General features: G+C 56.7%; 2 protein-coding genes across 19 annotated transcripts in view; both read left to right on the top strand.

The window, feature by feature from the left end:
• EHBP1 (EH domain binding protein 1) overlaps window positions 1-6787 on the top strand; it is a 213889-nt gene extending 207102 nt beyond the window's left edge. For all 17 annotated transcript variants that reach the window (XM_080584712.1, XM_080584705.1, XM_080584719.1 and 14 more), the window contains 3 exons: window positions 7-80; window positions 5870-5984; window positions 6082-6787. In XM_080584712.1, coding sequence (XP_080440838.1) covers window positions 7-80; window positions 5870-5984; window positions 6082-6172 — 280 coding nt within the window. In that variant the 3' untranslated portion in view covers window positions 6173-6787. The remainder of the gene's footprint in view (window positions 1-6; window positions 81-5869; window positions 5985-6081) is intronic.
• A 1540-nt stretch (window positions 6788-8327) lies between these two features.
• Window positions 8328-12402, top strand: OTX1 (orthodenticle homeobox 1). 2 transcript variants are annotated; one of them, XR_013948313.1, is made up of 5 exons: window positions 8328-8485; window positions 9127-9644; window positions 10096-10247; window positions 11001-11830; window positions 12274-12402. XR_013948313.1 is itself a non-coding variant. In XM_080584735.1 (4 exons), exons 2-4 carry the CDS (start codon window positions 9548-9550, stop codon window positions 11751-11753), a joined length of 1002 nt encoding a protein of 333 aa, XP_080440861.1. In that variant the 5' UTR covers window positions 8328-8485; window positions 9127-9547; the 3' UTR covers window positions 11754-11986. The 2 variants fall into 2 exon arrangements, 1 of the variants encoding a protein (XP_080440861.1); XM_080584735.1 differs by lacking the exon at window positions 12274-12402 and having other exon boundaries at window positions 11001-11986.
• The last annotated feature ends 7 nt before the right edge of the window (window positions 12403-12409 follow it).

Raw genomic sequence — 12409 nt, 5'->3', positions numbered from 1 at the left:
GCCTAGGGAAAAAGAACATGACCTAGAAAGGCGCTACGAACTGCTGAACCGGGAGTTGAGAGCAATGCTTGCTATTGAAGGTAAGAGCAGCACTGGGTGTTGAGGGAAAGAAAGCGCTTGCTGCCGAAGGTGGCTGCCCAAAATTGCCAACCAGGCAGGCTGCGCTGGAGAGAATTAATGCTGGTATTTACATAACTCTGACTGATAGCACGCAACAGGTACACGGGGTCTCCAATCCCATCCTAAATTTTTATTCCGGGGGAAAAAAGAAATCAAAGACGTGTGGTAAAAAATACCGTCTCTTTGGAATAAACTTGGAGAAAAGTGATGAGGAGGGTAAGGGGTTCGTTGTTTTCGGTGTGGTAATGCTCTCCCAGCTTTCCTGCGGCATCGCGCTGCTTTTTGTACCACAGAAATGGGAAGGGGCAATCCTTACTTCTGCATGTTGGCTAAGTCTCACAACTGCCTTTTGGATAAGTTTAGTAGGAGATGAATGATGAGTTTGTCTCACTGGGGAAAAAAAAGTCTCGTCGTTTTTTTGTGGCAAAACACTACGTTTGCCAAGTAAACATTTCATCAGAGGCAACCTCAGGATTAGTGCAATCCTTTGCACTTATTTTCTCCATTCTCTGCAACTCTCCAGAGTTTAGTCACCTTACCTGAATGAAAACTTATGGGAAGATTGACACACAGGATAAATGAAACAATTGCAAACTTTCCATAGGGCTTTCAAGTGAATTGTACAATAATCCTAGGGATGATTCATAATAAAAAATAAACATCCAGATAGCTTAAACCATTGCTTGCATTATTTTCTTATTTAAATATCTTAAGTGTTTTATAATGCTGTACTGCTTATACCTCTCAGTCACAAATGCTGTCGTATAGTTCAAAGATGTTTGCTTAAAAGTTAATCCTTTGGGCTCTGTAAAATGGACCTTTTGTCTAATCAATGCAAATTGATTTTGCTATTCTGTATTGACCTCTTAACCCTTTGACTGTCCATGGTAATTTCTTTCTTCACCTGATAAGGTACCTGATCCATAATAAATCAATTCTAATTAGTTTGGAGACTTCACTGGAAGCATAAGTTTGTAGCAAAAAAGCAGCAGGTTTCAGGTAGCTTTTTCCTATCTATCCATCTGTGGTTATATTTTTGCATAAGAACTACCCTCACTGTATTCATGGATAAACTTGGGTCATAAACACATGCATTGCTTTCAGCAGAGAAAAGCCAGATTAATTGGGAATCATTCTAATGAAATATTTAAAACGTAAAATACTCTAAAACCAAAGAGGAGTTGAGAGATACTGGATTTAAATCTTAAATTTAAATGCTTAATTGCCTCTTACACGTGCTTCTGTCTTGGGATGTCATAGCAGCAGCCTGTGAGTGTCTAGCAGCCTGTGCCATTCGCATACTGGCTTGAACAAAAAGCTTTCTTTTTTGCAAGTTCAGAGAGATGCCAAAACCCAGTTAGTCTTAGTTTTTTTCCGTTTTTCTTTTTCTCTTTTCTCTTTTCTCTTTTCTCTTTCTTTTTCTTTTTCTTTTTCTTTTTCTTTTTCTTTTTCTTTTTCTTTTTCTTTTTCTTTTTCTTTTTCTTTTTCTTTTTCTTTTTCTTTTTCTTTTTCTTTTTCTTTTTCTTTTTCTTTTTCTTTTTCTTTTTCTTTTTCTTTTTCTTTTTCTTTTTCTTTTTCTTTTTCTTTCTCTTCTTTTCTTTTCTTTTCTTTTCTTTTCTTTTTTTTCTTTTCTTTTCTTTTCTTTTCTTTTCTTTTCTTTTCTTTTCTTTTCTTTTCTTTTCTTTTCTTTTCTTTTCTTTTCTTTTCTTTTCTTTTCTTTTCTTTTCTTTTCTTTTCTTTTCTTTTCTTTTCCTTTTCTTTTTTCTCTTCTCTTCTCTTCTCTTCTCTTCTCTTCTCTTCTCTTCTCTTCTCTTCTCTTCTCTTCTCTTCTCCTTTCCTTTCCTTTCCTTTCCTTTCCTTTCCTTTCCTTTCCTTTCCTTTCCTTTCCTTTCCTTTCCTTTCCTTTCCTTTCCTTTCCTTTCCTTTCCTTTCCTTTCCTTTCCTTTCCTTTCCTTTCCTTTCCTTTCCTTTCCTTTCCTTTCCTTTCCTTTCCTTTCCTTTCCTTTCCTTTCCTTTCCTTTCCTTTCCTTTCCTTTCCTTTCCTTTCCTTTCTCCTTTCCTTTTCTTTTCTTCTTCTTTTTCTTTCTTCCTTTTTTTTTTTTTTTTTGCTACTGGTGGTATGGTAAACAGGGGCTTAGGGAGAAAACGTGTAGGTGCTGGTGAATTTTGGTTTTGTATTTTATTTGTGCAACAAAGTCTGTGCTTAGCGTTTTAAGCCTTAAAAGAGGTTATTATTCTGCTAGAAGTTTTAGCAGCTCTCTGCTTTTACCTAAAAACCTATTAAAGGAGAAACTCTCCTAACAAAACGACTGCGAAATGTCAAAATACATGCTGGTGACACCTTGCCTGAGATGCGTGTGTCAGCGTGGTATTGCTTTCCGAGTCTGACATATGCTTGAGTGCAAAGATGCACTTTTTTGGAAGCGCCAAGTGCAAACACGCCATTTACAATGAGCTTTCCCCGAAGAAGAATTGGCTGCCCCAGCAGCACAGGCTCTGCGCTCAGAGGCCATTTAGCTGATTGCTAATGAGCAGTTGGGCTCCGGGAAAGAGTTGAAAGGACAGATCGCACTTTTGCCGGCACCGAGTCCAGCCCTAAAATGTATGGGCAGGGAAGAAAGAGAGAGAGAGAGAGAAAATAAAATAACAGGACGGGACTGGTCGGTTTGTTTGTCTAAAAAAAAGGATTGTAAGGCAGAACGCACCAACCCAAACTGGAACTTAAAAAATAATAATAATATCTAAAAAAAAAAAGCCTTGGAAAGGTAATAATTACTGTTTTGCTAAATTGCTCTAACTCTTCCACGCGTGACTGTGCTGTTTAAAAATCCATCAACCCGTTTACTTAGCTGGCCGATGACGGGGAGGGGGGGAAAAAAAAAGCAGAAGAAGGAAGAAAAAGAGAGGCAGCAGCCTGGCAGGAGGCAGATAAAGGCTCGGCGCTGGCCCCGGCAGCGTGCGGGCAGCGCTGGCCGGAGGCACCGGGAGCTGTGGGGCGCGGGTATGTGGAGCCGGTGTCCTCCCGTCCAGTTGCTAAAACAGAGGCATGGCAGGCTGAGGACAGCCACCGAGGGGGGGTAAAATTTAAAAAAAAAAAGGGTCGGACTTCTTCTTTTTCTTCTTTTTTTTTTTCCCTCCCACTCAGCCGCAGAGATAAGGGAGGGCGAGCGGAGCGCTGCCTTCATGGGGCCGCGGAGCGCTGGGGGCTTCAGCCGGGAGCTCCAGCCGAGGAGGACCCGCCGTGCCTGGGTGCCAGGCCACAAAAACCAGAGGGCACGGGGTTTGCCCGGACACGTGTGGGCAGCGAGGTGCTCCTCCTGCCTTCCTGGAGGCCGGCAGGCTGCCGCGGGCACGGCTTTCCAAGCCCCGCTTCCAGGCCCACGGCGGCTGAGCAGTGCCTCGCTTGCAGCCACCTTTCCTCTGGCTCCTTCCCCCTCCTCTTTTTTTTTTTTTTTTTTAATTCAAGATTTAATGCCTCCTTAGAAAAGATAAGTTCATTTTTGCACACCTTGGGGTAGCGTGTTCATTTTCTGCCCAAGAAATGGATCTTCTTTAGGATTTTGTACATCTTGATTTATTCTTGGCTTATAGTTTGAAGTGGGTGCTCTTCTAAAAGGATTTATGCATAGGTTCACTATTTTTGTAGTTATGGTTTATATGATAAGCTTTTTATATTTAAAATCAATATGTAATCCTGTGGAGGAGCTTATCCTCTAAAACCCCATTTGTAAATCTATTTTAGCTTTGTTACACCGCACAGCCACAGTATTCCATAGATTGATTAGGTTCAGCAGCAGAATCCTATCAAATGGCCTGCTCTGATGATGATGCAAACTCTTTCAGGATTGCTAGTTGACTGGAACTAAAGATAAGACTTGACTGCAATCCCCCAATGTGCTCTTTACAAAACTAGTGTTAATTTTCATCAAAGTGCCGGGCTTATTTATTAGAGTGGCGGGGCTGAAGGTTTCACTACGAGAACTTTCGACCATTTCTATGAAAGCATTTCTATGGGAACCGGCCGGCCGTTCACTCCGAGTAATTATCAGTTTAAGCAGTGGGGGGAAAAAAATTTAAAAAAAGACAATATGAAGTCAACGAAGATGAATAATTGAAAACATTTCTGCTTTCGACGTGAATTTAACAAACTCTGCGATTTCAAACCGTGCGGTGCAGGGGCTCCGGTTTCCAGCACTTTTAGCTCGCAGCCCGCCTCGGAGCACTAATCCCATTTTTGTCCAGAGCGTGGCTTTTCCACCAGTCCGACTGGGGAAACCTGCAGGTTAGCCGGGGTTTGTGCCTCGCCGTGGCCATGCGTGACCGGCGGCGTGGGCGACCCGGGCTCGGGAGGCACAACAGGTAGGAGTCGGACTCGGGGATTTTTGCACGCAGGGATGCTGCCCCAAAACGCCGCCTTGTTGGACACACCGAGCTCGCCTGCGAGTTCCTACTCCAACACTTTGCTCCTCTCCTACCCTACTGCCAGGTGACTTTCTGGCCGAGAGGACGGGGGTCCGGCTCCTTTTCCAGGACACCAAGTAAAGCCCCGGGTGAATATTCCTGCTGCCGGGCTGTATCTCAGCCGCTAGTAACCAACGAGTGCGGAAAGTGAGGGGAAAAAAAAAAAGAAACAAAAAGCAGTTTTGTCCCGTGAAGTGTGGTGGTGTTGAGCCCACGGGGCTGGACAACAAAAAGTGCCTCTTCTTGGGGAGGGAAAATAGCAGGAAAATGGGCAGCGAAGGGCTGAGCACCAAAATGTCTCGCCGGGCGCCTGCTCTCCCGAGAGCTGAAACTGCCGAGGAAAGTGGGGAGCCGAGGGGAGGCAAAAAAAAAGGAGAAAGGAAAAAAGAAAGAAAGGGAGTGGCTCCAAAAAGCAGAGTTTTTCGGCTAACCGAAAGCGCTCAAAATCGCCTCCTCCAGCTCCTTGACGGAAACGGGGGAAACTAAACCCAAAAGTCGGGCCGGGTTAAAAAAAGAAAAAGAAAAAAAGTCGTGTCCGTGCCCCGCGGGGTTTTTTGGTGTTTTTTTTTTTTGTTGTTGTTGTTATTTTTCGGTGGTAGAGGCGAGGCCGGGTGGTGCCGCGGGTACCCCGGGGGCGGCCGAGCGGGGCTGCGGGCCGCGAAGCTGCGGGAGGAGGCGGCTGGTCCTTGTTCCTTTTTTTTTTCCCCCTGTTTTTCCTCTTAATTTCGGAGCCGGTGCCCTCTTTCCCTCCTCGCTCGCCCTGCTATCTCCCTCGGCATCTCCTGCTCCCTCTCTCAATTGTTTACCTCCGTAATGAGGGAGGCGGGGATGGCTGCGGCGTGACTGACAGCGCACGGCCCGAGCCCCCGGAGCCGGGCCGAGCCGGGCCGGGCCGGGGGAGAAGCCCCGGGGCTGTCCCCGAGGGGTCCCCTCGGTGCTGCCCGGTTTTGGGGTCCCCAAGGGGCCGGCGAGCAGCGGCTGCCTCCCCCCGAGGGCGCCCAGGGAATTAGCGGGGAAACGAGGCCCCGGCCGGCGCCGAGGGGGGGGGGAAAGAAACGAAACGAATTGGGGAAAAAGAAAAAAAAGAAAATAAGTAAAATACAAATAAAAGGGAAGCAGCCGGGGGCTGCCCGCCGGCTCCGTGCCCGGCGCTGCCCCAGCAGGTGCGCACAGAACGGGGCCGGAGGAGGACGTGGGGGGACCCCTGCGCAGCGGGCTGCTCACCGCTGTTTTTTTTTTATTATTATTATTTTTGTTTTGTTTTGTTTTCTGTCGTCCCTGTCCTCAGACTGGCAAAAGACCGAGGCGCAGAAGAGGCGAGAGCAGCTGCTGCTGGACGAACTCGTTCTTCTCGTTAACAAACGGGACGCGCTGGTGCGGGACCTGGACGCCCAGGAGAAGCAGTGAGTGCGGGGCCGGGGGGGCACCCCCGCGGCGCCTTCCTCCCCCCCCCCCCATCCTCCTCCTCCTCCTCCTCCCTCCCGCCGCCTCTCTCCGCAGGGCCGAGGAAGAGGACGAGCATTTGGAGAGGACCCTGGAGCAAAACAAAGGCAAGATGGCCAAGAAGGAAGAGAAATGCCTCCTCCAGTGAGCGGCCCGCCCGCGGCGCAGCGCGGCTTTTTCAGACGGCTTCAAAATGCCGGCTGGGGGGGGGGAAGGGGGTGGGTGGGAGGGAGGGAGGGAGGGGGGACGGACAAAAAAAAAAAAAGAAAAAAAAAAAAGGTTTGGAAAACGAAATTGTAAACTTTTTCCTCTTTCTTTACGTTTTCTTAGGCCAGAGCTAGGCTGCACCGGGCCCCGTCCCGTTGTGGGGTTTTGGGTGTGTTTTTTTTTTTAATTCTCCCTTTTTTTTTGGGTTCCCATCCCCGGGGGGGGGGCCGCTGAACGCGGCTTTTTGTCGTCCTAGGGTTGTTAGAGAGGGGGGTGGGAGGGGGGGAACAGCCACCACCATCATCATCCTCAGCCGCCGGGGTCGGGCCCCCCCGGTGCCATCGCCCCCGTGTCCCGCTGTGTCCCGTCCTGTCCCGCCCCCCCCAGCCTCGTTTTTATTTATTGCGCCCGGGCGGTAAAACCCCGGCCCCCCCCCTGCCCCCGCGTGTGCCCCCACGCGTGTCCCACGTCCCTCGGTGGAGCTCGCCCCGGTTATTTATTACAGCCCCGAGCCGTGACACAGTTTGCAATAAAAGCCGAATCTTTCTTACCGTGACCGCCGCTCGCCTCCTTCCTTACCTGCGGGGCCGGGGGGGGGGGGGGGGAGGGGGGGGGGGGGCGCCGAGGTTTGTGGGGGGAATAAAATAAATAAAAGGAATAAAACCCAAAAAGTTTCGGGGCTGCTCCCGGCGGGGAAGGTCCCGCTGGGGCCGGTGCGCGGCCGGGACGCTGCGGCCCTTTATTTGGGGAGGGGGGGGGGAAGGAGGAAGGGGGGAGAGCCCCCCGGCGCAGGGTGCAGCCCGCTCCCACCCCCAAAGAAAGTAAAAAAAAAATATATATATATATATATAAAATGATGAAAATAATAAAAAGAAGTAGAAAGAAGCCGGGGCTGCCCCGCGCCAAGCCGCGGAGGATGCGCGGAGCGGGCCGGGGCCGCGGGGCCCTCACCAAAAACTGCGGTCCCAGAGCTGGGGGGGGGGGGGCTCCGGACCCCCCCCCCCCCGTTCCCTCCCCTCCCTCCCCGCGCTGCCCCCCGGCCCCTGCCCTTCCCCAGCTCACCTGGGCGCGGCGGGAGGGGGCTCCGGGGGGCTCCGGGGCGGAATTGGGGGGCCGAGGGGAGGCGGGGGGGGGCGCGGGGAACCCCCCCCAGGCCGGGGGCGGCGGCGGGGCGAGGGGTGGGGAAGGGGCGGCGAGGGGAGCGCGGCCGGGCCGGGCACTGGGAACGGCCCCGGCGGGAGCGGGGCAAAACGGGGCCGGGGGGTGGAAGGGGGGGCAGTGCCCCCCCCCCCGGGCCTTCCTCCTCCTCCTCCTCCTCCTCCTGCCTTTTCTTTCTGTGAATGGGCCGCGGCGCCTTTGTTGCGGGGAGAGGTGACGGTGCCGGTGCCTTCGGGGGGCGAGCGGGGCTCTGGGGAAGCTGCCCGGGCCCCCCCCGCCTCCAGGGGCTCGGCCCGGGAAAAGGAAAAAAAATAAAAAATAAAAATAAAAAGGAAAGAAAAAAAAAAGGAAAAAATAAAAAGAATTAAAAGAAGAAAATTTAAAAAAAAAAAGAAGAGCGGGGGGTGGGAGCAGAAGGAGAAGCGCGACTTGGCCGCGGCCGGCGGTCAGCGCCTCTGCGCATCAGCGGCTCCCCCGCGGCGAGCGGGGCTGAGTTTGGGCCCCCCACCCCTCAAAAAAAGCCCCCCCCGATCCCCCCCCTTCGCCCCCCGCCGGCCCCGTCCCGCCCGGAGGAGCGGCGGCTCGGCGGTGCCGCGGCTCTTGGCTCGCTTTTTGCCTTCGAAACCCAAAAGTTTGGGATCCCCGCGGGTCCCCCCCGCGCCTCCTTCCCCCGGTGCCAGGCGCTGCGCCGGGGGGCGAAAACTTTCCGCGAGCGGCTCGGGGGGGCTCGGAGGGACGGGAGGAGGAGGAGGAAGGGGGGAGGAAGGTGAGAAAAGGGGGGAAAGGTGCGGAAGGGGCGCGCAGAGCCCGGCGCTGCCCGGGGGCAGGGGCCGGGGCGCGGTGCGGGTGCGCGGGGGAGCGCGGAGCGGGGAAGGTTGGGGGGGGGGGGCTGATTTGGGGGGGGCGGGGGGGGGCCGTCGCCCTGCTCTGCCATTGCCCGGGCTGCTGTCAGTCAGGCGGGGAGCGGCCGGGGATTGGCGCCGGGCTGGTTACGCACTCGCTTTGCGCGCACATACAAGGCTAGGGCGGCGGGCAGGGGCTCCATCCTCCGCAGGGCCGCGGCTCCGGCGCCCCGACAGCGCGGCCCGGCCGCCAGGTAACGCGGGGCGCCGCGGCCCCCCGAGCCGGCCGGGGGCTGCGAGGCCCCGGGCATCGCCCCCCCAAGCCCGCCTCCCCCCCCGACCCCCCCCCCCCCCCCCCCGCGGTGACCCCCCCCTCCGTTCTCTCCCCCCCCCCCCCCCCCCCTTTCCTCCCCGCCCTGCGCGCAGCCCCCGACGGCCCCTCCGCAGCCGCGGCCCCGGAGCCGTCGGGGGGCGGGGGGTGCCGGGGGGGGCGGCCCCGCTTTAATTCCCCCCAGCCCCGTCCCGGCTCCTCGCCTTCGCGCGGCGCCGGCCCCACCTGCGGCCCGGGGGGTCCCGGCCTCTGCCGCCCCCCCCCCCCGGGGCTCCGCGGGGAGACCCCGGCCCGGCCCCCCCGGCCCCCCCCCTCCCCGCCGCCAGCTCGGGCTCCCGCGCCCCTCTCCCCTTTTCCCTCCCTTCTTTTCCCAACTCTCGGCCGCTTCCAATTAAAACGTCCCCGGCCGCTCGCTTTTCACTTAATTATCCTTCCCTCCTCCGCTCCCTCCTTCGGGTTCCTAATCCAATTACCCCGCTAAATAATTGCTTTATCTCTCCCCATCCCGAGGAGCCCCGAGCCGGGCTGCGCGGCCCCTGACGCCGCTCTCTGCTCTCTCCCCAGGAGCTGCGGCCTCGCCCGGCGCCGCCGGGACCCCCTCGCAGCCCCCAGCCTGCGAGCGGCGACTCCCGGCCGGGGGGGACCCAACCCGGAGACCCCCAGCCCGGGCACCCCGCGGGGACCCGCACGGGACGGGCCGGGACCCACGGACGGAGCCGGCGTCCCGCACCGCCCGGCCTCGGCGGCGCTCAGCGCTTATTTCCCCCTCGCCCGAGTTTTTGTGCTTTTTCGTTTGGTTATTTTTTGGTCTTTTTTATTTCCCCCCCGACTCCACGCATTCGTTTGTGGTTTTTTATTTTTTGTTTTTATTTTTTTTCCCTCGTCTTTTTTTTTTTTAATCATTATTACTGCCTTTTTTTTTATTACCGTTTTTACATTTTTTTCTTCCCGTGGGACGTTGGAGGGAACTCGCCCGGCTTTTAGCATGATGTCTTACCTCAAACAGCCCCCCTACGGCATGAACGGGCTGGGGCTGACGGGCCCGGCCATGGACCTGCTGCACCCCTCCGTGGGGTACCCGGGTGAGTCCCCCCCGAGCCCCCTCTGCGCGCGCCCCAGGCTGGCGGCACCTTCGGCAGCCACGTTCCCCCCACCCCGTCCCCAAGATTTCGTTTGCTCCCGTGGGGATTTTTAATTTTAAACAATCCTTTAAAAAAAAAAAAAAGAGCTACGACTACTAACGATGATTTTATTTCCCCACAACGAAATCTCCCCGTGCCCCCCGCTGGGGCTGAGCCCGACCCTTCCCCAGCGTTTCGCCGCTCGCCCTGCCCGCAGCGGGACGGGATCCGGCCCCATCGGGCAGCGCTCTCGGGGCTGGGGAGCTGCTTTGTGGGGTGGTGGTGGGACAGGATGGGGGGTGATCCCCAGGCCCCTTCCCCGGGAGGGCTGGGGCTCCTGCCGTGCACAGGGGGGGTCCGGTGCACGCAGGGGGTCGGTGGTGACCAGGTGCGTGGCGGTGCTTGCCCCCAGCCACCCCGCGGAAGCAGCGGCGGGAGCGCACCACCTTCACCCGCTCGCAGCTGGACGTGCTGGAGGCACTTTTTGCCAAGACCCGCTACCCCGACATCTTCATGCGGGAGGAGGTCGCCCTCAAGATCAACCTGCCCGAGTCACGAGTCCAGGTACCCGTGGGGAGAGGGGGGCTGCGGGGGGTGCCCTGGATCGACCGGCCCTGAGCTTGCTGCCACGCTCAGCGCTGCTGCCTCGGGTCGCACACGGGTTCCTGGCTGCTTGGCTGTCCTGCCATGGTGCTGCCTTGGGGAAGGGGCTATAGAATATAAAAATATTCACCTTATTTACCTTATTTTTATATATTTTTAATCTTGAATTTAATTTCCCCCCTGCCTACTGCTGGGGGTTAGCAGCCCGCGTGCTCCCTCCGGCGCACCCCACCAGGCTCGGTGTGCTGCTCCTTGGGGAGGGATGCTTGGTGGGGTGGGATGTGTGAGCAGGATCCTTTCCCCTTCCCCAGGTTTGGGGGGACGGAGGTCTTTTGGCTGAGGGGCGCGAGCCGGGCTTACAAATTTGTGAGCGCAACTCTGGCGTACGCCCCTGTGAACTTTGTCTGTGGGAAGCGCCAGGCAGGACGCCCCGTTCCCGGCCGCCCGCTGTTGGCAGCCTCGTTTTTTTGGGGGGTTGCATGGGGTGGCCGGGCACCTGTCGGGGTGCAGACAGAGTGGTTTTGGGGTGCAGGGGTGTGCGGTGTAATGGCAGGGTGCGGGTGCTTGGAGTGAGGTTGGCTGCGGGGATGGGTGTGCTCAGGGCGAAGAGGGGACGGGGGACAAGCGAGGGCCCCAGAGGTCCCCCAGCTTGTTCCCTCCTCGCCCCATTGCTCACAGCCCCCCTTTTCCCCCCCCCCCCCCTCCCCCCCCAAGGTCTGGTTCAAGAACCGCCGCGCCAAGTGCCGGCAGCAGCAGCAGAGCGGCGGCGGGGCCAAGAGCCGCCCGACCAAGAAGAAGTCGTCCCCGGCCCGTGAGAGCTCGGGCTCGGACAGCAGCGGGCAGTTCACGCCGCCGGCGGCCGCCTCCAGCTCCTCGGCCTCCTCCTCCTCCTCCAGCTCGGCCTCCTCAGCGGCAGCGGCAGCCGGCGGTGCCCCGGCCTCCCTCAGCACCCCGGCCTCGTCCATCTGGAGCCCGGCCTCCATCTCTCCCGGTGCTGCCCCAGCGGGGGTGACGGTGCCCGAGCCCCTGCCGCCGGCCGGCGCCTCCTGCATGCAACGCGCCGGCCCCGCCGCCTCCGCCAGCTACCCGGTGTCCTACGGCCAAGGCGGGGGGTACGGGCAGGGCTACCCCGCGCCGCCCTCCTCGTCCTATTTCGGGGGTGTGGATTGCAGCTCCTACCTGGCCCCCATGCACTCCCACCACCACCCCCACCAGCTCAGCCCCATGGGGCCCTCCTCGGTGCCGGGCCACCACCACCACCACCCGCTGAGCCAGAGCTCGGGCCACCACCACCACCACCATCACCACCACCACCAGGGCTACGGCGGCACCGCGCTGCCCTTCAACTCCTCCGACTGCCTGGACTACAAGGAGCCCGCCGCCGCCGCCTCCTGGAAGCTCAACTTCAACTCCCCCGACTGCCTTGACTACAAGGACCAGGCGTCCTGGCGCTTCCAGGTCTTGTGAGGGGTCACCCCCTGCCTCGGACCCCCCGCCCCGGGCATCCCGCCGGGCTGCGGCTCCGTCTCGTCCTCCCCCCCTCGGTGAGCGGTGCCGAGGGGCCCCCGTCTCTCCTGACTGATATTTATTTGCTTCCCGCGCCCCTCCGGCGGGCTTATTATAATTATTATTTTTTTAAATGGAACAGAAGAAGAAGAGGACTTTTAACAAAAATAATTAAAAATTAAAAAAAAAAAGAGGAGGAAAAAAAAAAATAGAAACTAAACGCCTGCTGTCTCCCCGGGGCCCGGGCTGGCTCCTGCCCCCTGGCAGGAGGGGTCCCTTGGTGCCCCCCTGTGCGGGAGCCCCTGGTCCCGGGCGCGCCGGGCTCGCTGTAAATACTCGGCTCCGTTGCAGGGACCGTCGTCGTTTTTAGTTGACGCTCTCGGGTTGGCGTTTTATCACGAGCCTAACACGAAAAACGAAACTTTAAACTATTTTTTTTTATTATTATTAAATTTTATTTTTTATTTTTTTCCCCATAAAGGTGATTCTGGCTCCTACCCCACCCTGGGGCAGCAGGGGTCCCGCATCCTCTGTCTGTCCATCCGTCTGTCCCCGCGGGGCCGGGGCGCCGGGGTCCAGCCTCATCCTGGAGCGGGGGGCAGCAGCTGGGGGGGCCG

Source organism: Anser brachyrhynchus (genome assembly GCF_964034855.1).
Source record: "Anser brachyrhynchus genome assembly, chromosome: 3".
NCBI classification, from domain to species: Eukaryota; Metazoa; Chordata; class Aves; order Anseriformes; family Anatidae; genus Anser; species Anser brachyrhynchus.
This window is presented reverse-complemented; position numbering and strand designations above follow the sequence as displayed.